Source organism: Psittacula echo (genome assembly GCF_963264785.1).
Source record: "Psittacula echo genome assembly, chromosome: 4".
In the NCBI taxonomy this organism is placed as follows: Eukaryota; Metazoa; Chordata; class Aves; order Psittaciformes; family Psittacidae; genus Psittacula; species Psittacula echo.
Window position 1 is genome coordinate 14,839,076 of NC_137738.1, and position 23,527 is coordinate 14,862,602.

General features: G+C 40.2%; 1 protein-coding gene across 3 annotated transcripts in view; it reads left to right on the top strand.

The window, feature by feature from the left end:
• The window catches only part of ESRRG (estrogen related receptor gamma), a gene marked incomplete at its 5' end in the record, with an annotated part of 375,667 nt that overhangs the window by 2,762 nt on the left and 349,378 nt on the right, over positions 1 to 23,527 (top strand). The window contains 2 exons of one of the 3 annotated variants that reach the window (XM_080615781.1): positions 20,235 to 20,280; positions 20,533 to 20,567. The exons of 1 other annotated variant lie outside the window; for it this stretch is intronic. In XM_080615781.1, the coding sequence (XP_080471907.1) occupies positions 20,235 to 20,280; positions 20,533 to 20,567 (81 nt within the window). The remainder of the gene's footprint in view (positions 1 to 20,234; positions 20,281 to 20,532; positions 20,568 to 23,527) is intronic. One more of the 3 variants, XM_080615780.1, reaches the window with a different exon arrangement.

Below are 23,527 nucleotides of genomic sequence, written 5' to 3' on the forward strand. Positions count from 1 at the left end.
TTAAAAGAAAATACATGCCAAGCTGCAAAATATTTTCTATTGCTTGTGTGTGTCAGTGTTGCAAGTGGATCAGACCTGTAAGTATATTAACACTTTACCAAAAGGGAGGAGGTGGCTGGACAGAAAAGATAGCACCTTGACTTTGCGTATTTATTCTGGGATGAATCCAGAACTGAAAGTAAAATGCAGGTGAAAGCACAGTGAGACTTGAGGCCAGTATCCAAGTCAATTGGAGAAACTGCATTGGTCTCCTTAGCATTGAGATCATTGGGAAGCATTAGTAATTCCTGCACCCCTTGAAAACTGGGTAGGGGACATCTGAGTCGTTGTGCCTGATGGAAGAAAACAGGTTTCACTCTGGAGGGATAATGCAGTGTTCAGGAAGGAAGGAGTGCACTGTGGTCCCTTGGACTTCGCTGGCATGGGGCAGCGGGTAGTTTTCCTTTGCTTACAGCATCTTTTGCATTTCAAGGTCTGTGACACACGCGCTTGCATACTTTTCTGTGTTTAACATCAAATACTGATTTTGTAACGCAGACCTTCCAAGAGTTAGTGGGTGAGCTGCCGGAGCTCTTTGCCCATCTGCAGATGGGAAGGACTGGGAAGCAAATCCCTTTGTTTCTCTCCCAGTTGATGAAGTTCAGGTGCTGGTTGATGGGCAGTAGCAGGAGACTTAGACCAGAATTCCCATTTAAAACAGAACTCTGGGAAGATGTATTTGAATCCCCAAAATGGAGACCTCAGCGTTTTACCCATAGAGAAATCTCAGTCTGTGCAGTCAGGCGAATGTTGCAGTGCCTACTTGGGGACAGCAGAAATATCTACCATTAAGATGATAATAATAATAGTAATAATAGTAATAATGAATGATATCTCCTTTATAAGCACAGTAATATAGAATAATGACAAAAAGCTGTATTTTATGATTGACATTCAAATCTGCTACTTTCATGATCAACATTAAAATTTACTACTTTTATGCATAGACAACTTTTGCAATTAGATATTTTTTGTATATGAAAAGATCATATTGGCAGTCCTATCAACTAAATTCAAGTGGTGAAAGAACAGGCACTTTATTCTTTAAAAAACAAAACTGTCTTGATATGGAGGTACCACGGGTAGGGAATAGGGTAAACCGGTATCCATGCCTATTCATACTTCATGGCTGAGACAGCCGACAGCACTGCAGGTAAGAAATAAATGGGTAGCTTTTGTTGGGTGGACTCCTGGCTTCCAGGAATTGAACGAAAACTACTTAATTTCATGGAGCATGACAAACTAGTTGGTCACTGAATGACAGGATATTGTTCTTTAAATTATTAACTCTATGTAAGCATTGCAGTGTTTTATGTATTTCTGCTCCTTTCTAGTTTTACCTCTAAGCTGGTGTGGGTAAGTGAAGTTTTTTTTTGAGGACTCCTATAGTCATTTTGTCTTTTGAACATTTCCAAATGTACTTCTTCTCATGGGCTATTGAAGACCCATGATTTATGGTTTATAATGTTCTCCAGGTCAGCAAAACTGTCATAGGGTCTAAAGACAAGAGTGTGATCTGTATCAGCTGCATTAACTTTCCATTAACTTTCCGTGACTAGAACACGTCTTTGATTATTCCGCATTATTCCTTTGTACAAAATAAGGTCATTCTCAGTGTATTTTAGTTTTAACAGAATCAGACTGTCACTGACCATCAGCTTTTGCATGCACAGACTCTCTCCTTCCTGGCACGGCTTTAGGCCCACATCCACAAAAGGATTAGTTGTCTTAAGTGGGACTTAAGTGGGATTTAGGCTTTGAAAGCCCAAACTGAGATCCTCAATATCCCCACTGAACTGCCACCTAACCTTAGTAGTTGCCTAACCTGTGTGAGTGCCTACGTTTTCAATATCCAGCTTTCCCAGGTGGCCAAAGAGCTGCTGTGGATATTCTCAAGCACTTCCATCCTGACAAGGTCAAGCTTCTCTGCTCCTGTCTTTCCCCCCACATCCCGACAGACTTTAGAAAGCATGAGCTCCTCTTGCAAAGTGGGTTTCTGTGTGATGTATCTCGCTTCCTCCAGCTGTGCCCTTGAAGGAAAGAACCCTCCAGGAGGTTTCTTTCAGGAGCAGCCCGGGAACCTTGAACAAGATACCGAAACAAAGAAATCTGGGTATCACTGCTTAAACACGTAGGTCCTAGAGAAGTGGGATTTCAGATGGGTGTGGCCTGTTCTCTCTGTGCAATGGCCACTTGTGAATTTGCTGGTACTGCACAAAACACAGGGGTATCACACATGTAGAGCACCTGAAAGTTGGGTACTGGGATGCAAAATTATTGCTCCTAGAGGTTTTCTCGGAGGGCAGTTTTGGAAAGAAGCACTTTACGGGGGAAGAATTTTCATCTTCAAGTAGTCAACTTAAGGTTTCACCTGACTCTGTGATATAGGGCAGATGTTTTGGTTTCTTTCAACTTATTGGGGTGTTCCGTGTGCACACCCAGAAGCAATCACCACATTTGTAGGGCTTCAGCCTCGAGCATTTCTGGAGCTGTGGCTGGATTGATAGCTGTCTCGCTCTGTGGAGGCCAGAGCAAATAATGTCTTGTTAGTAGCTGAGTAAGTGGTCCTGTGCCATCACTTATTTCTCAGCTGTACTCGTGACATTTCGTGTGTTCTCAGCCATGTCTGTTGTTTGTTTAAATCCTGCTCAGTTCCTTGATTTATCAGTTTTCTGTAGACTTTTGTTCAAGTAGTCCAGGATGCTATCTTATTTCAAATAGATGCATCCTTATCAGCAAATAGTCTTTCATCAATAACTTTAACCCTTTCACGTAACTCTGCATGTGTTCACTTTGACCTTCTCTTTTTAAAATACTGGAATTTCTATGGGGACAGTATTTAGGCGTTCTGTTAGAATTTCACTTGACTCATAAGTTGTACAGGCATTTGCCCATACCTTTTGTCCACATTAACAGATAAAACCATTTCCTTTTCCCCTTAAAGAGACAACTTTTCCTCAGAGAATTTCTAGTTTCCTATTTTGTCAAAGATGGCTAAAATGTGTGCAACCTTAATATTATTTATTGCTACTTTTGATATTTATAAATGATCTTAAGGTCCTTTCCAACCTTAACCCTTCTATGATTCTATATATACATTCCTGAGAACAATACAGAATGTAAAACACATTTGTATAGCTTAGAAACTATGCAAGTACAAAATAAAATACACTCTGAAAATTTAGACACTGTGATCATATAAAGCCTGTATATAATGAATGAACTTAACATGTAATACCAAGTGCTATGTATGTTCTTTACAAAACCTAGTTGTGTTATATTGATGTAGCTAAAATTTGTAGGACCGTCTATGATAATGACATCTTAATAGCCAAGAATATTATTCATGTATTTTTAAAACTGATACAGGGAGATCTGTTATTTTAATGGAGAGTATATGTTATAAATTAACCTGTAACTTTCAATCCTCTAACTTGTGTTTTCAGAATAGCATGCTTGAATTATTACACATTTATTTTGGCATTTTTATATAAACAAGCATTGGCTCCTAAGCACATCTTTCATAATTTTATTTGTTCTTTGGGGTCACATAATCTCTCTTTGGCATTTTAAGGACAAACAGTTACATGAAAGTTGTTAAGGGCAGGCTTGTGAGTGTTCCCATCTTGCTGTATTACACCTTTTACTGCAGAAGATCTACCCCTGCACTTCCACGAAGATGTTATACAGAGCGATAAAACCAAGCACAAGTTAGGTACATCACAGTAAGGTGATGTAGAGAAACCCATTGCTGGCCACTTGCAAAAGGGAGCTGGTATTGTGAGTGTTAAATCATTCATACATAATGAACTATGACTATTGTATGACTATTGTATGGAACCAATTTGAGGTATAGGAAGTTCAGCAAATATTGTGCCTTGGTGGTTGCCAGATCACTTGCGTGCTTGCTAAATCCTATATACAGCACTTCCGTTTGCTGGGTTACTCACTGAGCTTTTAATAGTCAACTTAATTTTAGTTAAGGTTCAGTTTAGTAACTCTTGCAATTAGTGGAAAATATTGCCATTGTTCATCTGGTAGAACCGTATTACATAGGACATGCACACTCATGGTACATGCAGAAGTAAAAGATAACAGATCGATTCTGATGGATCTCATCATGACTCGCTTTTAAGGATAAATTACAGAACCTTTTAATTACTGGGGGTAATCTTGCAGAAAATTGAATCTGGAGTTTGCACATAGGAAGAAGTTTGGTCTCTGTTGCTTCCTGGTATCAGCAGTGGCTCCACGCACTGAGGTCCCTGTCAGACTGTGGGCTTCACATCAGTGATGGTGACATGCTGCTTCTGAGGTGGGATTAGAGCTGCCGTAAAAGCAAGAGGTCTTAATTTTGGGGCAAGCTTCTGAGCCTCATCCTGCTTCTTTGCTTTGTCTTTCTGCAAGCAGCTGAGGAACAGGAGGTAAGTCTGCTGCTTGCCTCTTTTAAGGCATTTTTATGGGTTGTTTTATGGGTACAGGTAAAAGACTACAGCTGAGACTTTTTTTTGCCCTCATATAAAATGGAGGTATGACTTCAGCCAGCCAGATAGCATCCTGCAGAATGAGATAGTGGGGGCAATAACCATAACTAAAGATTAACTTGGAAATAAAGGCAAAGGTACAAGAAGCGAATGCAGCAAGAGGGTGTTTTTTCTGTTTTTTCCCAAGCAGCTGATGTTGCTGGAAATTGTTGGCCTTTATGTTTCCACAGGACAGACACTACAAGGACAGTTAGAGCAGTGTCTTGCCCTGTTAATGGTGCTCATATCTGAACTAGGATTTCTCAGACCCATAAATACCCAAAGCACAGGGTTCTCTGACAAAATACGTAGAAATTGTATAACAGAGGAGGCACAAGGGCATGTACATCTTTATCATGATTGTGTCCCTTGCTCAAGAGTAAATGCTGGTTACCTCTGTGTGGAGTGAAATGCAGGAGTGCATGTGCCTATCCCATCCATTGGGCTCCAAGTTGGTGTCTTGAAACTGTCTTTGTATGTGCAGGGTCTTATCCTGGTTAAAATTACACTGATTTAAGTAAAGGTAATAATATCTTTTTTTCATAGCAACCTAATGTAGAAAAGGTGAGATTAGTGATAGACCCCTCCTGAGTTGAGTGAAGAACAGGCAGCGGAGAACTCTGATCTATAGGAGAATGTAGGTATGTGAGGATCTTTGCATATGAAATCATCCTTCAGCTGTATGGAAAAGCATACAGGATAAAGCCTTGGCCTTGCTGAGATCAGTGGGAATCAGTCTTGTTATCACTGTAGATTCTGTATATTCCTGCAGTGCTGTTCTCAATGGTGACAGAAACCCCAGCACAGACTTGAGCAGAATCCTCAGCATCATGTTAGGTTTGAGCTTTGCAGGAAAGATATTGCTGCTATTAATATTATGGAATAAAAAACAATACTGCCAAAGACAGGGGGTTTAAAGCTTTCCATTTTGTATTTTGACCCTGTTGTTTTGAGTGATAACAATATGGAAAATTAAATGTCAGTGGGGCTTTTTGCAAAGCAGGGCAAGAATGTTTTTTTCCTCAGTTTTTCCAGTTATAGGATCAAGATTTTGGATGCTTATTATAAGAGGCCTCGGAAAAGAAAAAATTGCAATACCTATGTTGTAGGAATATTTGTTTGTTTGTAAAGTATGTGAACTAATTGACAAAAAGGAGCCATAACAACTAACAGGCTGGTTATTCTGGTGTGACAGAAGTCTATTTAGGTTTCTATTACTCTCCTTTATTTATAATAAAATCTTTGACTGTCATTTCTAAGATGTTCCACTATCGGTAACGATGTGATAATGAGGACAGAGGATAGGTCATGAGTCTGCAAATATGTGTGAGGAGATGGGGAGCTTAACCTACTAGGCGAAAGAAAGGTTAGTGTAGCAACTGCAGGAACACTTCAAAGCATGCACCTAGTTTGCTGCACTAACTGAATTATCCCTGCTATAGATATGTTTGACAAACATATCTATAGCCCAGATACTGTTACTTCTCAGTGGGAAATAGCAGGAGGCTTCTGTTTGGATGCCAGTTGACCAAATCCTTCCTTCTGCTTCCTTGCATTACTGTTTTCAAGGACTTTCCCTGCCTCTGCTCATTTGAACAGAAACTTACCCCTTTCTTTTTGATGGTGGAATATATTGTAAGATGGGGAATGATGCAGCCTGATAGGATGGGTGCAAAGTGATTTTTTTAAGCAAGTCTAATGAGAATTTAATCCTATTTTAATCAAATATTAAAGGCTGACCAAAAATATGCTTTTATCACTCATGCTGAATCAACTGTATGCTGGTGTCAGCAGTATTTCTCAGCAATCATCTTGCATCCTCCATGTAATAGTACAGGGTGTTTTTGAGCATCTCAGTGTTGTTGACTTTCTCCACAAACAGTGTGATCTGAAATGTAAAGAAGCAGGATTACCGTAGTACTTCCTATTGCACAGAAATGTAAGCCAGTGCCCTGTTCTTTGACACTAAACTGTTGGCAAGCTGTGGGCTTTAATAGGCAAAGACCATGGGGAACTTCTGAGCTTTTTAGTCTTTCTGCTGCTGTAAAGTTTGTTTCACACAGAGGTACAGTTTTTATAGGTGGTCATTTTCATTCCTGTCCCTGGAATCTGGCTGGCAGACTGGGAGTGCAGAACAGGCAAACTCAGGATGTTTATACATACACGAAAATAGAATGAAACAAAAAGAAGCTAATTTAGGTGAACACAGAGGGGACCTGGTTTAGGGCCACTCTTAAACCTGGTTTAGGTGGCCTGTGGTGAAAATCTTTAGCTTAAAAAGATGCTGTTTGTGTCTCCTTTGAACTGAGTTTATGCAAACTCACTCATGAGCCAGCAGTTCTAGCTGTAGAGTATCTAGAATGTAGATAACATTCTAGTTATCTAGTATCTAGAATGGAGATAAAATTTTGGTAGGTTTTTCCCTTTTTGTTCTAACTAATACTATTTTCGTTGCAAACCTTAAAAAGCAGAAAGCTTTGACATGTTCTTTTTCATACACAGTTTGTATTAGCTACCTCCCTTCTTCAGAAGCCCATAGGCATTGATGTGTGCTAAATATGCCTTGTTTAATACGAACTTAAAAATCAGAGATAGGTGTAACTCTGGTATTTACCTGCATCTCTTGAGGTGTTACTGGGGATTCTCATTGTAGTAGCAAGGATTGAAACTTGTTTGTTGAAAGAGTAGTTTTGTGATTTAAGAATGCAGGTGTGTTTTATTGTTTCGCTTTGCTCTCCAGACTGATTTTGACAGGTCACACTGAAAGTAACACTTTGAGCTTTCCAAATATGTATTTGTTCCATGATGGCCATTTGAATTTTGTTATGAAACTCTACTTCTGTAATAATTTCTGCAAGCTTATCTCTTTTGGAGCAAAGTATTGCCTTGTTCCTATTTCTATCAAACTCCTCATGGTTTTATTTTTGTTTCCTCTGTCATCATAATTTTAATTTGTCTTAATCTTTAAACCTATTTTTTTTCCTTTATAAATGGAAAAGGATAAGGTTTTTGAGAAGAGGCATTTAAGTTTGATTACTGTCCATTTTCCTACTATAATGGAAAGAAGGATTGCATCTTCCCTGAAGTATTACTCCTACATATAGTAGTAGCATAGGTGCATTGTAAGCTCTTAGTTCAAAATACAGAGTGTTTGAAACAAGGTATTGAAAGCAATCAGTGTAAAGAAAACTAAGGAAAAAAACATTCATTTGATGCATTTATTTGATTCATCTTCCCATGTCAACTATAAGAGAAGTGTGCTCATACCTGGAGGTAGTGATGTTGTGTAATGGAAAGAGCAAATGCCTGTGAGTCAGGGGGTGTGTTGCATTCTGGCTCTTCCCCAGCCTGCACACCTTTGTGAAATACGTTGAGATTTCTGGATAAAAGCACTATAAATGAGCTAAGTGTTGTTTAGGCCTGCTTAGACTGTATTCTTTCATCCGCACTAATTCTGGTTTGTGTGTTAACGTGAATAGAGTGTGAAACTGCTAGGAGAGACTTTTGTTCTTGCACACTGACTCTTTCGTTTGACCTCTTTTTTTTTTTTCCTCGTGGTAAAGCATATAGTAGCTACTGGTGCAAGAAGGAGATGCATAAATAGCAAACATATTGAACTCTGGACGACAGGTAGTTTTTTGGACTTTACTGGAAGAGCAGTCATCCTCTCGCTGTGTTACTGTGAGGAGATGACAGGTATATACTGTCCCATGATTGTTCATGTAGCTGGTACTTCTGTGTCTTGCAATGTGTCTGTTCTGCTCAAAGGCCACTCTGTCCTCTTGTAACTGTGGCAGGAGATTTCAAAGGTAGCTTCAGAGCCCTGTCAGTGGCAGAACTGTATTTATGGCTTTATTAGTATGTGTGCTACTCAAAAATATAACCTCTAGGGCAGGACTTCCAAACTGCCACCATCACAGAAGGATCTTTCCCACTGGACAGTATAATGGCTGCAACAGACCCCTGTTTTCCACGGGACCATGCACACAAGACCTGTATAAGAGTTCAAGCAGCACGTGGTGCCCAAATACTTGTTTTGTCCTTTCCTCTGGGATGAGGGCAGCAGGCTGGATTTTTCCATATCGGTGTGTAACAGCTCATTTAGTACATGAAACATGCAAGGTAGCTGGAGAACCTTGCTCTGAAAGAACACCAAAGTCTATACCTACAAGTGAAGATTGCCAGTCTGGAAAAATTGTCTGTATTTTGTTAAAGGGAGTCTGTGAGCTGCAAGTAGATGGATGTTGGGAAGAGCAGTCTGGGGAATTGTCACTGTATGCCTGTTTGCCACTGTCCTGGACAAACCTGTAAGTGTAAGTGGCCCTTTGGTTTCACCTGCTGTGGCCATTCTCCTGGATACAGCAGAACACATCGTGGATATGTTTGTGTTGTGTGTGGATAGCTGAAAGGACGTTCATTGTGGAATTTATAGCAATGGAGACACTAACTATATCTCTTCGTAATCCCTTTTCTGTCAGTTTGTCTTAGTGGATTTTTTCTAACAGTGTATGAAAACTTCACGCTTGAGAGCCAAGTAAATTCAACAAGCTTATTTCTCACTTGTTGCTCTTTGGGTGTTTTCTGTAGTGAGAACTTGAACTCCTGGAATTCTAGCTCTGTATTTGTAATTCAGCATGTATGCTCATCAGGATGCCATGGGAGTTTATTTTTATTATTATTATTATTATTATTATTGTTGTTGTTGTTGTTGTTCTTGTTGAATTTACTTCTTGGCTAGTCCACAGCTGTAAAAATAAGGCCAGGCTTTGACAAAAAAGAGATGACCTAAAACTGATGTTAAATAAATAGTCTCCTGTCTCATCAGAAATGGAGACTGGACCCTTGTAGTTTTAATATCTCACAGATGGAGGATGACACTTCCTTTCCATGTGGAATGTGTCACCTTTGTGAATGGCAGAATAGGATGTTATCCTGCAACACGGTGATTTCACATGCTTGTTTTTAATGGACTGTCCCACCTCTGAAGTTAATTAAAACCCACAATTGTCTCCAAAATATTCTTGTCTATGGTTTTACAAAATCTGTAAAGGCTTGATTCATGATGGATGTTTTTTATCAAGCACCTGCTTTCTTTGCCTAGCTCAGTTATGTAGCAAGGTTGTTTTTGCACTACTAAGAAGTGAGCAATATATTCTGTATGCCACCAAGCTTTGTAAAGAATCCTGCTGATGACAATTTCACAGCTGCTGAGAAACAGGCCAGGCTTTCCCTATAAAGCGTCAGTAAGGAACAGAATATCTGATTCCATTGGGATTGGCCATTGAGTCCTCCATCCTCCCCAACTTCTTCCCTACTGAAGGAAAATGCTAGCACTTCCAAACTATGCAATAACAGATGGTGGCAGAAACCGATTTCTACTGCAAAGCCGTTTGGTCAGGAAGTATCAAAAACTGTTTTGGAATTGTGAAAATGAATTCTTGGCTGCAGGACTAGTGGAAGCCTACTAGAAATGAGACACTGAAGCAACTGCTTTACAAACCCAAGGGCTTGCTTGGCCCTGAAAGAAATGGCTTTGGTCAATCATTTTAAAAATTAAAAACCAAATAAATTAAAATCTTATACTTCTGGACTCCAGAAGTATTCTGTGTATTATGGGTGTTGGAAGAATTAACTTCATAATATCTGGACACTGATTGCTTGACCAACTACCAAGAAAGCAGCCTTCAAAATATGGAGAATGACCTCCAGCTGAGACAAGCTTAATATAGGTCCTCCTGGCCTAGTCAGGTGGAACCTTCCCTTTTGGCTCAGCCCATTTGCTGCCAACAGACCATGAAAGTCCCAGGGCTCTGGTAGCATACAGGGACACAAAATTAATGCGGGAACAGCACAGGCCGCTCTACTGATGGGTTATGTCTAGTAAGTTGTGTGTGTCTGTGAGTTGCTGGACACAGTAGGTTCCTTTGGTGATTTCTGTAGCTGACAAAATGTGCCTCTTTGGAAAGCACCTTGAGAAATTGAATTCCTTTTCAGAAGTGCACCATAGTTGTCTGTGTGTGCCATAACTCTGAAATAAGCAGCAACATGTTTTTCCCTTCAGCGTTTTCATTGCGAGTCTTTGCTGTTCATATCAGGGGCATACATTGGAAATGGTTCGAGAGAACTTCCTGTAGATGTGGGACATAAATGGTACTTGGCAAACCATCTTGTTTCATCTATTCTGTTAGAAATGTATACTAAATTATACGGTAATGTCATGTCACCAGAAACACGGAGCAGATGGAAGTATCTCTTCACATATTGACTCATCTTACTCTGATGAAATGAATTTGTTTCTCTCCTTCTGTCAAGCCTGCTAGCCTCTGGCAAAGGATGCAACCCTCAGCGAGGAGAACTTCACCAATAATGTTCAAGTGACCATCTGATTTAAATAGCAGGTACCCTCCTAATTTCTGTTTGCTGTGAGTGGTATTTGACTTGATGAAAGCAGTTTTTGGGTTGAAAACATGTGAAACTGAAGTCAAAAGGGAGTCAGTGTAATCATTAACTGACTCACCTTCTGGATGTGACAAGTAATGAAGCAGTCTAAACTTGCCTGGAGCTTTCTTTGGGACAATACCCACAGGGGAAACACTCTCACGCTCAAGTGAAGCGTTATCAAATGGGCCCTCTATTTGCCCCAAATGCCAGCTCTTTTCTGCCTTGTCTCTAACCATCTGAGGACATAAAACTGCTGATCTCAGCATCCCAGCCAACATTTGCATCTCAGGGGCTTGAGTACAGGATAGCAAAATCCCGAACACAGCCTTTTTTACAGAAAAATGCATATATTTTGTGTCTTCTTTTCCTTACTATCCCACTCCCACAACCAGGGGAACACTTTATTTGCCCGCGCTGGGATTTTCACGTTTGGAAACCTCTTTAACCAGCATTTGGCTCTTTCCACTTTCTTACTTTGATTTGGATGACTGCCTGAAGCACCTGCTAATAGCCTGAAGCGTTCAAGCCGAAATTTGCAGTTTGTCCCCCATACGTGCTCAGACTGTTCGCTACCTGCCTTCTGGAGCACCTGCCACATGGTTTGGGCTTGAGAGCCTGCTCTCTTACCCGCTGACACAGCACTCACCTGCTCTCCATAGCCCCTGCTTCAGCTTTGCCTGGGTCTTCAAGGTAATATGGAGATTGTCCTGCTTGTTCTAATGTTTGAGTGAAGAATGGGGTTTCCCCCTGTATATAGGAACAAAGGTGATGCAAAGGTAAACAGGTCATTTTGGTCATCCTAAGAGCTTCCCCATGGCACCCACAAGCAGACTTTTTTATTTTTTTAGAACTGGTATATATATATATATTATCTATATTATCTATATTATATATATATTTTTATATATATTATAAATATGTATTTTATAGAGGAATTGTGAAAACTTGCTGAAATCAGCTTGTAGGTCAGTGGTGGTCAGAAGCCAAATGGCAGTTTGGTGTTCAGCATTGCTACTTTACAGAGAAGGGCCAAAAGAGACCCGAGGAATGCTCCTCCCTTTCTCATGCTCCTCTGCTTTTTGAGGATCTTTTGTACACTTTCCCATGAGATTGCTTCTGATGTCTAAACATAGGAAAGGCTGTTAGAATTAGCTCTAGAGGCTGTATTTCGTGAGAGAATCCTCTTCCCTGGCAAGGGGCAATCCTAATTGAAAGATCTCAGTGATAACAACTTCTAACAGGGAATTTTCTTCACATTCTGTCTTGGGAAGCATAAGCTTTTCCCAGAGTGTTGGTCTGTGCTGGGGGCATCATTTACATGGACCTTCACTTTCCAAAAAGGTGTTGGTTTTCTCTGTTAGAAGGATGCTGTTACCAGCTACAGAAGAAGCCCAAGTATTGGCTTCCTACCTGGAGATTTATGCTTACATTACCTGCTGGATCATCCTCTTTCCCAATGAGCCATATTTCTTAATACAGCCACACAGTGCCTTCCACCAACCTTCCGTATTAGTGCCATGCAGGGTTTTCCCTGGGAAGCATAGCATATGCCTGGGCTGCAAACTGGAGCTTGGGTGCACCAGTGACCATCTTGCAGAACTGGGCAGGACAAGGGCTGTTTTCTTCCTCCTCACTTTCATTTGGTTGCCTCAAAATAACCCTAATTAATTTTGTGGAGAGTTTAGTGTGTTCCCATGATGGGATTGCTCTTTGTGCGGATCTCTTCCATACTATATTTAGGTATGGTTTTTGGAACACCATGTGACCCGAATCAGATAACTTCTGAACTAGTAATCAAGTCTTTGACACTGACTCCCTCCATGGCTTTGAGGCATTTTACAGTGGTTTTCTTACATACAGAATGACAACAGATATACTTACCTGCCTTGTAAAAGCCGCTGCCAGGGTTAACAAATATTTAAGACATTGGATTAAGCTAAGTTTCATTTTGTTATTTCTACTGTAGTCTTCGTTTTATTGTTTCTTAGATACTTTAGAAAATGGGGGTTTTTTTTTGCCATCTTATTTTTCACTAATTGATGAGCTGTTTTACCATTTTAAAAGAAAGAAACAAGTTTCTTCTATTTGTAAATGAAAACAGAGCAGAGAGAAAAAACATAAATCCCCTCATTTCCTGCCCCACACAAACTTTCTTCCTTTCTTTACTATTTGGTTTGTTAATGTAGATGAAAAGCCCAAAATGTTAACCTGAACTATTTCCCCTTGCACTAGCTATGTCCCTCTTTTTAACAGGGGAAGTTAGTTATCTGCCTGTTTTCTTCCTGGTTCCTTAAGTTATGCAGCCTGACTTGTATCCTGTCATCATCCACTGCTCGAGGCCACTCAAGCCCTGGAGGAATCTGAGCTCCCTTTGGCTCTGCATCTGGCATGGCTGGTGTTTGGAGACTGTCATCCAGTTCAAGGCATCATCTCTTTGTTGCTCATGTCATAGTTGCCGCTTTCTGTCTTGGTAACTTCTTGCAGGGAACTGTGGTGCTGGTAATTCTTTTGGCTTCACCTTATTTTGCCCTGACCCCTTAAAGGCCTTTATATAAGCAACTGGATCAAAAAGTCTTTTTGGCCTTTAGTAGTTGGAAAGACCTTGGTTTGGCTAAGTAGTTGGATTAAGAACAGGAGAAATGTACTCTTTAGGGAGTAGTTGACAGAGAGGAAGAGAATCGGTCCTTATTGCAGATCAAATTTATTAAGTCTAATTATAAATAGTAACTTCCCCCCCTTTTTTCTTTTCCTTTTTTTTTTTTAATTTCTTCAGAATTAAATCCTTTACCCAAGAGCTCTTTATTATCCTCCAACAATAGCACCAAAAAGCAAACTAACACATACAACTAAAACCAGCTTTGAGAAAAAGGCAGATAATGAAATATCAGCCAAAGACTCTGCAATATGTGTGTCAGAGGGAAAAACAACCAACATTCCTCTCTTTGAATCTCTGCAATGTAACTGCAGCAGGCGAGTTGGGGAAAATTTGTTTGAAGATGTATTACGTTCCACGATCAAATGGAAAAACTGGCACCTGTCATCATATTTAGCAAACAGCTGGGCAGCATGGCCAAGTGCCATAGGCTTTTTTCACATGGCCTTTATGCTGGAACCATCCAAGCTCCATTCTCAGCAACTGGAGAAACCCTGTGCCTTTAAATGGTTACAGAAACATCTACTTAGGGGCCAGCTCTTATTGCAGCAAAGCCTGCTTCTGATGCTTCTAATTAGCAGTTAATGGATTATACTTTACTTTTATAACCAACCCAGCAGGCACTCTTCTATAGTATTTTTCAGCTATTTTTGATAGGAGATATATGCAGTTGTGCTGCTCTTCATGCTTTCATTTTGAGCATGCAGAGAATATTAGAAATAAATCACTATCTGGGATTATTTTAGCACTCAAATGCTTAGTTTAAATCCATTTAAGCATTTCCTGAATGTATTTTCTTTCATCTAACATCTTAGAAAAACTGTAATGGGTTAATTGACCTATCTGGTGTGGATGTGATGCAGAATCTCCTAAATACATGCGTACTGTTAATTTAAAGACTTACGTAAAAAACCACGGTTTTATATTAAAAAAAAAAATTAAAAAAAAAATAATTACTAACACAGCTCCAATTTATATTCTTTTAGGAAAAAATGTTTTTCCAGCTGAACACAGTACAGGTACATGTAGAAGCATAGATGCTTCAGAAGTTAGATAGGCTTATAGAAGCTAATGATTTTTATACTTACTTTGAATTAAAATAGCAATGAGATTAGTGGCATTCAAGATTTGTAATGCTATATATGTATGTGTGCACATACATATGTGCACACATCGTATACGTACTCCGACATATATACTAAACTGTGCATGTGCACATATATCTATGTTTAATAAAGAAATACATTTACATAGGTTCTAAATGGAGGATTATACTATTCCCCCCACCCTCAGGGAATGTATTTTGGTGCCAGTTTCTAACAGGAAACCTAGCTCACGGGACTGCCTTTGAACCTGGTCTCTTCACTCAGGCCATGCTTCCAGTAGGACAAGGTTTAACATTGGTTAGGCTGGAACAGGAGAGGGAGCTCTCACTGCACCAGCCAGGAATGGGGAGGACAGGGTACTCAAGCCAAGGAAAAGAGGGGGAAGAGGTACCCAAGGCAATGAATAGAGGCGGAGTGACCACCAGCTGCAGGCAAGTTGTGCCCTTACTCTGCTCCCACTGACTGTGGTCCCTCCACCAAAGAGGAAAACTGGGCTTCTCCATCCCTTACGTTAATACAGACACACAAAAAAGGGTTTGGCTCAAGTGATAAGCAATTACAGGTTATATCCACGGCCTGCAGCAAAGGAAGTGCCACCTGCAAGGCTCCCGGTTTGGAAGCACGTTTGTATTCTCATCCTGATGCAGCACCACACTTTCTAGCTACAAGATAGGCACTAAACTTGTACTGTGATGTTTGTTGAAGGGAATGAGTTCCAAAATGCTGTCCAGAAAAAGTATGGAAACTGCTATTTTGTTTTATTTTTTACGCAGCAAATACGAAAAAGGAAAGGAAGAGAAGAAAAAGGAGGAGTTGGATAGTAGTTGTTAAGTGAAACATCTTCCTCAGGGTGATAGGACAAGCACAGCTTACTTTCTGTCCTTGTTTTTGAGGAGAATGGATTTGGGCTTTTCTTCTGTCATATAACATCCCAGTGGAGAAGGAGGAGGCCAGCTCTGCAGGGGCCAAAGAGCTGGTGTTCGCCTACCCCTCACAGTCCTACCTGTGCTGCAGGCCTAGTCCCTCCTTGTTCCTGAAGCAGGTTCTCACTGTTTAATCCATTTCCCCTTCTAGCTTTTTCAGGACAGTGCAGCAAGAGTTGCTTGAAGTGAGGCTGTAGTCAAGCCTCTCTGAAATTATTTCATGTTTGCTCACTTGTAATCAGCCAAAGCCATTCTGATGTGCTGTTATATTTCCCTTAAGAAATAACGTGAAGATCAAGAGATTGAAGTATTAACGCCTTTTCCCCCATCCCTGCCATAAAGAGCTCCATCTCCGCCTGAGTCTGGTAAAAGCTCTGCTTTCTCCCAAAGCTTCTGCAGAGGTAAAGTCCATTTATTTTGTCTGCACTATTCCCTCGTAGTGCATTATAAACGCAATCTGGAGTTACAAAGAGAGGATTAGCTTCCCTCCAACCTTTTGTCTGAGGTATCAGTCAACATGGCTCCTTAGAGCTACGTTTCCGGCCTCCACACCATAGTGATGAAGGCAAGACTGAGGCACCACCAGTTCTGTGACAGCATCCCAGGGTCTGCATCAGTTGGAGCTCTGGGAGGGCTTCTGCCTTCCCCAGTTTTATCCCTCAGCAGTTTGTGCCAGGGCAGGGTAAGCCAAGCTTTACAGTAGGTAAGGTTATCAGAGAGAGCATCATCCAGAAGAGGAAGGGTCCTTCAAGTAGAGTTTGGTTTGAGTTCGTAGGAGGTCGGCATGGGAAGTTCCCCATAAAATCTGAACTTTGGTGTTGGCAACAAGGACAGAAGTTTTGGGAACATTCGTATGGTATCATAGATCTTTTCTAAAAAGAAATGTTCTGTAACTCATAGTGGAAAGTTTGATGAAGAGCGGAATGCTGCTCTGCACAGAAATTGCGCTCTTGCAACTAAATTAAACGTCACTGGTTGCTCTCATTTAGATGAACCCTTTTGGAAGTTCTTTTTTTAAAGCTAGCGGATTGGACTTCTAATTTTAACTCTTAGGGTTTATAATTAGAAACATTTCCAAACTTGTTTACAAACACCTGCACTTGACAGCATGTCTGCAATTTTAGAAGGACTCACTTGTCGCTTCCAATGAGGGTTAAGAGGGCATCTGAGTTCTTTGTGTTTGTACAGTTTCAGGAGACTGGAACAAAATCCCACGTTTGTAAAATGAGGTTACAAATACATGATGTTTTGCAAGGGAGTTGTGTGCAACTCATCGATAAATACACCTGATTGACTAGTTGTGGGCAATTTCAAAGTCAGGAGGATTGTTAGTGGTCCTTTGGAGCAAGACTCAAACTGGCACCCAAAGGAGAAATTCCAGGGGCTAATTTTAGCAATTTGGTCTCTCAGCTGGAGAAGATGGTTTACAGTTATATATCTCTTCTTCAAATATATGAAGAAGAAGTCCTTCAGCAGTTATTAGGAAGAGTTTAAAATGACTTTTTGATGAATTGTTTTTCATGCAAAGTTAGAAATTAGATGCTGAATGTACAGTGAAGCAACAGAGCATGGTTCTGTTCCAGCCCGAGTGGGACATGTGTGTTGCACAAGTCTGTATGCAACTTGTTTGCAGTTGTGTGAATATCATACTATGTTACTCATTGGTCAAGTATATAATCATGTTAAGAGGTAATTAAAATGCTTTATAAGAAAAAATCCTTTGGCTCCTCGATATGCTGTTTAAACCTGATTTTTAGCTGCATCACACAGGCTAAGAATGTGGCTTATCTGTTTCTAGTATAATAGCAAATATTATCCTTGCTGAAAATTGATTCTGCATGGGAGGGTGGCAGGAGAACTCTCCAAATCTGCTTCAAGGGTATGGCTGAACCAGGGGTAGTCAAAGGAGATTTAAGCAGTAGCAGCATAAGGTGTCCTATTGATTGCTTTATGCTCTTGTTGTTACTAATTACAATGAAAAACTCCAGTTAATTAGACCAGCTGTTTGGCTGTTGTGTCCTCTACTGGGAACCGTGGTCAATCTTAGAGAAACTCCAGTATAGGAGAGAATAAGGAAACTGTGGAGCAAAGTGGGGTTTATTTTCTGTTGTTTTGTTGTCTGAAAAAGCATGGACCTGGATCCCGATGAGGAATCTATGTTAATGTCAAAGGACCATGTCCTCAGAGGTGTTTACTATCTGTCAGTTTCACTGAGAGTTGGTATAAGTGGAATTAGGCACCTAAATAACTTCATGTATGCGTGTTCTTTGAAGTTAAACCTGTAGTCCACAGCATTTGTCTTGTGTTAGACCCCTCTGTGGAGCAAACAGTGTGGAGCATCCTTCCAAAGCAACTGCTTTTAAGTAAACAAACAGAAAATTAAGTAAAGCTTTTGGAGTCCAGTGTACAGATCTGAAGAATTAGCTTTATCCATCTGCAGAACAGCCTTTCCTCATAGCTGTATTTTTGATTTCCTTTAAGGCGATATGATTTTAACAGGCATTCACTTTCTATGGCAAACTGGCATTTCTTTCCTTTTACTTTTTAAAAAAGTAGGTTAGCCAAAATGATGGTGTAACTTAGGTAGTCCACAGCATAATTTCTTAGCAAGTATGACTGCAATTAATAAATTGTGTTGCAAGCATATTAGGCTGTTACCATGTTTGAAAATCACTTTAAACGTAGTTTACAAGCTCTCAGTTTGCAGGCTCCCAGTTGGTCAGAGTTAGAAATACCTGACATGTTAGAAATTGCTTACGATTCAAATATGACCATAGAAATCAGACTCAAGTGGAATTTAATACCGCTTCTCGTTTAACTAGAAACTTCTGTTTTAGTTGGAATTCTGTCTGGAGATAGCACTTTCTGAACTGATGTACGGATGGAAATGTTGCTTTGTTCCAGTGTTTTCAGTTTTCATCTATGTCTGTTTGCTTATGTCAGCTCAGTGCCCACTTTCCTATGTGTTAATATGTAGAAATGTTTCCTAAAAGGTTAGAGGAGGCTGAAAAGCAAGAACTATGCAAAGGCAGAAAGATCCACCTATCCAGCAATGCCTCAGAAACATGCAAAAACCTTTTTGATGTCAGAAGTCTCAACTGACCGTGAAGTTAGTGGCACGCTTTCTCGGATGTCTGTGATAAGAAAGGAAGACCTCTATGGAATGCTTGTAGAGTTATCTAACCTGCATAAGCCGGGCTGGTTCTCTGGTGTGAATCTTTGGGTGGAGTGTATGTTGTATGCATGAAGTGATCAGGATAATCTCCCTGGCTTCTGTGGCGAAACAGCATGGAAAAATCTCTCTTTTGGTGCATTTAGAGATATTTGCTCCTGCAGAAAGTCATAATTAAGATAAATGGAGGAGTTGTGGGAAGAAGGGAAAGGGACTTCAGAGTTCTGCTTTGGTTCTTCTCACAGTAACTCTCACTTCAGGCACTACTCCTTGCAAAGAATCCCATGGGTTGATTGAATAGTTTGAGTCACAGCATACACTATATACCAGCATGATTGACGAATTGAATCCATATCCAGGTAGCTGGGCATATGGATGTATACTGGATACTGTCATATGCCATGAGAGGGGAAGCTCTGGAATCACACTGCAGTTAGAAACCAGGCATGGATGTAAGGTGGCTGCTTGTATACTGCCAAAGGGATTTAACATAGGTTCCTAACCCATGAAGTCCCAGCATTGAACATCCCCAGGGCTGGGACTCATTGCAGATTCCTGAGATGCAGATCCTTTGCCCACTTCTCCCATGGTACATAAATACAAATAATTTTTTAGAAGTCCAGCAATAGATGTAAACCATACATTTTCCATAGAAGTAATGAAGGTAAAGAAGACTGTGACTATTACTACGGCCTACTGTAGCTTAAAAGTTTGTAGTTTCTTATTATTGGTGCATATGCTTTGCATGAGCAGCTGTTTCATATTTCTGAAGTAATCCACTGCCATAAAAATATGTGGTTTTCGTTCTTAAAGGAAAACTGCTACATGCTAGTTATACCCCAGCTGAAGGGAACTAGAGCAAATGCCTATGAAGTGAAACTGCTTCAGGATAGCCTGCATTGGTTTAGGGGACAGTTAATGATACATTTATTTTTGTGACCTGTCTGCCAAGTATTTGTAAACTAATTAGGACCTATTTTGAGGGCAGAGCATGTGAGCTTGTAAGAAACCCCTTGTACAAGATGGGAAGGGCAAGGGGATTTTAGTCCTTAGTGCAAACCCCATCATCTTTACATCTCATTCCCTAAATGTGTGCATTATTTCTATGTAGCATACGAATCCCTGGGCTCATATGGAGGCACTTCTTAAATTGACTCATGGGAGTAGCTGTAGCCAGCTAAAGTGCTCGAGTGTAGAGCACTGGGGAAGAAACTGAACTGAGTCAAAGCATAGTCACAGTTCTTAATTCTGCATAATGTCTTTTGCAATATGGTAGAAAATTACCTTTATGACTAGTGGCAGGACCTGTTGTATAAGTAATCCAGACATGGTGCTGGTTGGTATCTCACTTTTCACTTGAACCTCTCTGCGATGCAGGTCTTGGAGGAGTGAGTGCCTGGTGCAGCCTCTGCCTGGCTCCTTGGTAAGTCATTTGAGTCTATCTTTTCTGTACGTACAGTCCCTTTCCAAACTGCTGAGCAAAAATAAGGAAGTTTTTCATAGAGTGCTTTTAAAGAGAGCTACTAATCAATTTTTTTCTTATTATTTTATGCCCTGTGATTTTTACACCACCCCCACCAGCTGGTTAATCATGCAAAAGCTGAACACTTCATTAGCCAGAACATGTTTGCCCATGGGCATTTCTGTAGTAAATTAGTTCTTTCTATTTATACAGGTAAGTCATGGCCAAAAGTCTTTAAGGTGCCAAAGGTAAGGGTTTGAATCAATTATTTTTCTGAGTTTTCAAGAGAAGTAGGTTTAACTTTGTGCGCTGTTGATTGGCAATTACTTTTGAATTAAAGGTAGTGCGGGTAAGTGAGCATTCTCAGGCTGTTCCGAAGCACATTGTTTCTTTCTGGATTTCAAATTTTGCCTTTGTAACACAGCCTGCCTTAAAGAAATGCCAAAAACCAAAAAACAAACCCCAGAACAGCCCTCCTCCCCAAAGACAAAACCACATGCATGTACTCACCCATATATATATACACACACACATATACATATATACTCAGTATTCATGCATATACATGGCAAGACTACTTGTTTAAGTGGCATGTGGCATATTGACCAGTGTTTTTCCTTTCTTACTCTGTGCCTTTTATGCTATTAATTGAAAATATGTGGTTCGTAGATTCTTTTTTCCCTCAAATCAAATGATGCCCTCTGAAAGCCTGGTTTAGCTCAACAATGAATTTAGCTTTCAGGCTTGGGCCATTGCAATATTGTTTGAATGCCACCATTTCCTGCAATCAATGTAATTTTATATCTACTTGGAATAGAAAGTCAAGATGGTGATTGCCTTAATTTAACTCAGTGTTTTATTCATTAAGGAGCTGATCCTGAAGTCCTTTCAGATCAAAGTCTGTCTTGATTTCAGTGGAACCTTTCAGCTCACAAGGTGTGCGGTAGCCTTCTAAAATGTTGTCATTGTGACTAGTGAATAAAAACTAAATGTGTTGCTAAATTTAGGCTGTTGCTCATGTCAGCTTCCTTTTCTAAATGACGGTAAGTGCATTCCATAAATAGTGTGCCTCTTATGTTGTCATATCTCTTTGGCTTGCTTTGCAGTATTTTACAGGATATTTGCAAATGAATTTTGTGTTCAGGAGGCAGGGGATGAAAATAACACTACTCGTTGGGTCTCCATTAACCAGCAGCTAATGAGGAACCATTTCAAGGGCTGGATGACTATAATTCAGATTAGCCTGCGTGCCAGGCTGCTCTTGCTCCAGCTCAGGCTTGTACCATGCCGTGCTGTTATGGTCTGGAGGGACAGAGCTGGTGCTCCAGCACGGAATTTTGTCGGTTAAGTTTTCAGTGCTTCAGTTTCCCTTTTGGAAGGTAGGAGAGAAGAGTGAGTGTGTGTGTGTGTGTGTGCATGTAGATAGGTGACAGTGATCTTGAACTCCACAGTCAAGTATTTTGAGGTGTAATGAAATACTCTAGAAACGCTCTTCTTGTGCTTGCCTGCTGCTAGCATTGTTACTTGTAGAAAAGGGTACTACACGATGACAGTAAAGGTGGTCCAGACTGGCCCTTAATTAATTTTATTTTCAAAATCTATATTAGTGGTTGTCACGGGGGCACCTGGGCACTTCACATCAATAAAATAATCAATTTAAAAAATGTGTAGACCAGAACTCTGTGTTCACTAACAAAACTCCTGTTCCCCGCTACGAATAAAGGTCAGTCCAAGGCTGGCCAAGCAAACAGGACTCGCGTTTCTGTGCCTTGGTGCTTGCCAGACTCAGCTCTGGCAGAGCACCACCGGCAGCACTTCCAGATGTCCGCAGTCCCTGCAGAGAACGTCTTACTGCTGTGCCTATTACTTGTTAACCCCCTGCATGTCTCACATTGGTTTCAGGACCAGTGGTGGGGAAAGGCCAGTCCTGATTTAAAACGTGACTTTGCCGTTTGCAAGCAGCCCACTGGTGTGCAGGAAACAGGGACTCGGAGGAGCTGCTGAACTAGAGATAGAGACCTCCTCCTGAAGAGGAGGCTAGAGGTCTCTTAACTGAAGAAATTGTATTGATGATAAATGTTACATTATGCAAGCTTAGCAAATTCTCTAGGAAAACAATACTTCCTAGTTTTTTTCTTCATGTGTTAATATTTTATGATACCTGTGCATTAAGGGCCGGTTCCTACAAAGTTTAAGTGAGTTTGGGCTGATAAATTGCCTTTATGGACTTAAAAAAACCCCACTCCTGGTCACTACAGATTAGCTGAATTCCCAATCTTGCTTAACATGCTGATGATATAAAATCAGCTTGGTTTTGGTTTTCATGTGTTAAGTGAGCATATATAATTAAATTAAATGTTGTTGCAAAGCTGCATTTTATTTATCTGTATTAGTACATTTGGGGCAATAATCACACTTTAATACATATATGACTGTGCAAACAACACTGAATGTAGGAGTTCCAGAGCACTGATTTAATTTTTTTAAGTATGAAATGATAATATGTTTTGATGTCTTGAAATCCAATTGAACTCAAGCTGAGCTTAAAACTCCAAGATCTGATTCAGGAGAATTCAGGCCCATCTGGATGGTGGGTAGCAGGTGTGCAGTCTGTGTGTGTGTGTGTGTGTGTGTGTGTGTGTGTGTGTTTAAGGTAGGGAGTGAAGCATTTCTCTTTTCCTATAAAGCTTTAATTCCAGTTTAATGCTGTGGTCTGAGGCTCTCTGCAGTTTAAGTTCTTGCACCAACATCTATTGTTGGTCTCCATTTCTAGACAACTTAATGATGAATGGCAGAAGCAAGTAAGTGTGCAGTGTTTTGGAAAAAATATGGTTTCTAATTCTGAAAGTTTGAATTTAGCTTCTGGTTACACTTCATATGGGAGTGTGTATAAACTGATACATACATGATCCTTGAGGAGCCAATGAGAAAGGTTTCATATCAAGGTCTTTTTGAGAGTTGTATGTTCCCACAGCAACAAAGAAGGTTTGTTTTATCTCTTTTTTTTTTTTTTTTTTTTTTTTTATAAAAGCAAAGAAAATATATTATGCGGTTTCTATTTTCAGCAGACAATGGACACGTTCTACATTTTTGTATTACTGTGATTATAATGAAGGAGAGTTTTTTAATCTTTAATCAAGCAACTCTACTCAGCCCATTTTACAACTTGTAACCTTCAGAGACTTGTTCCAGCCATTCTTGTTTTCCT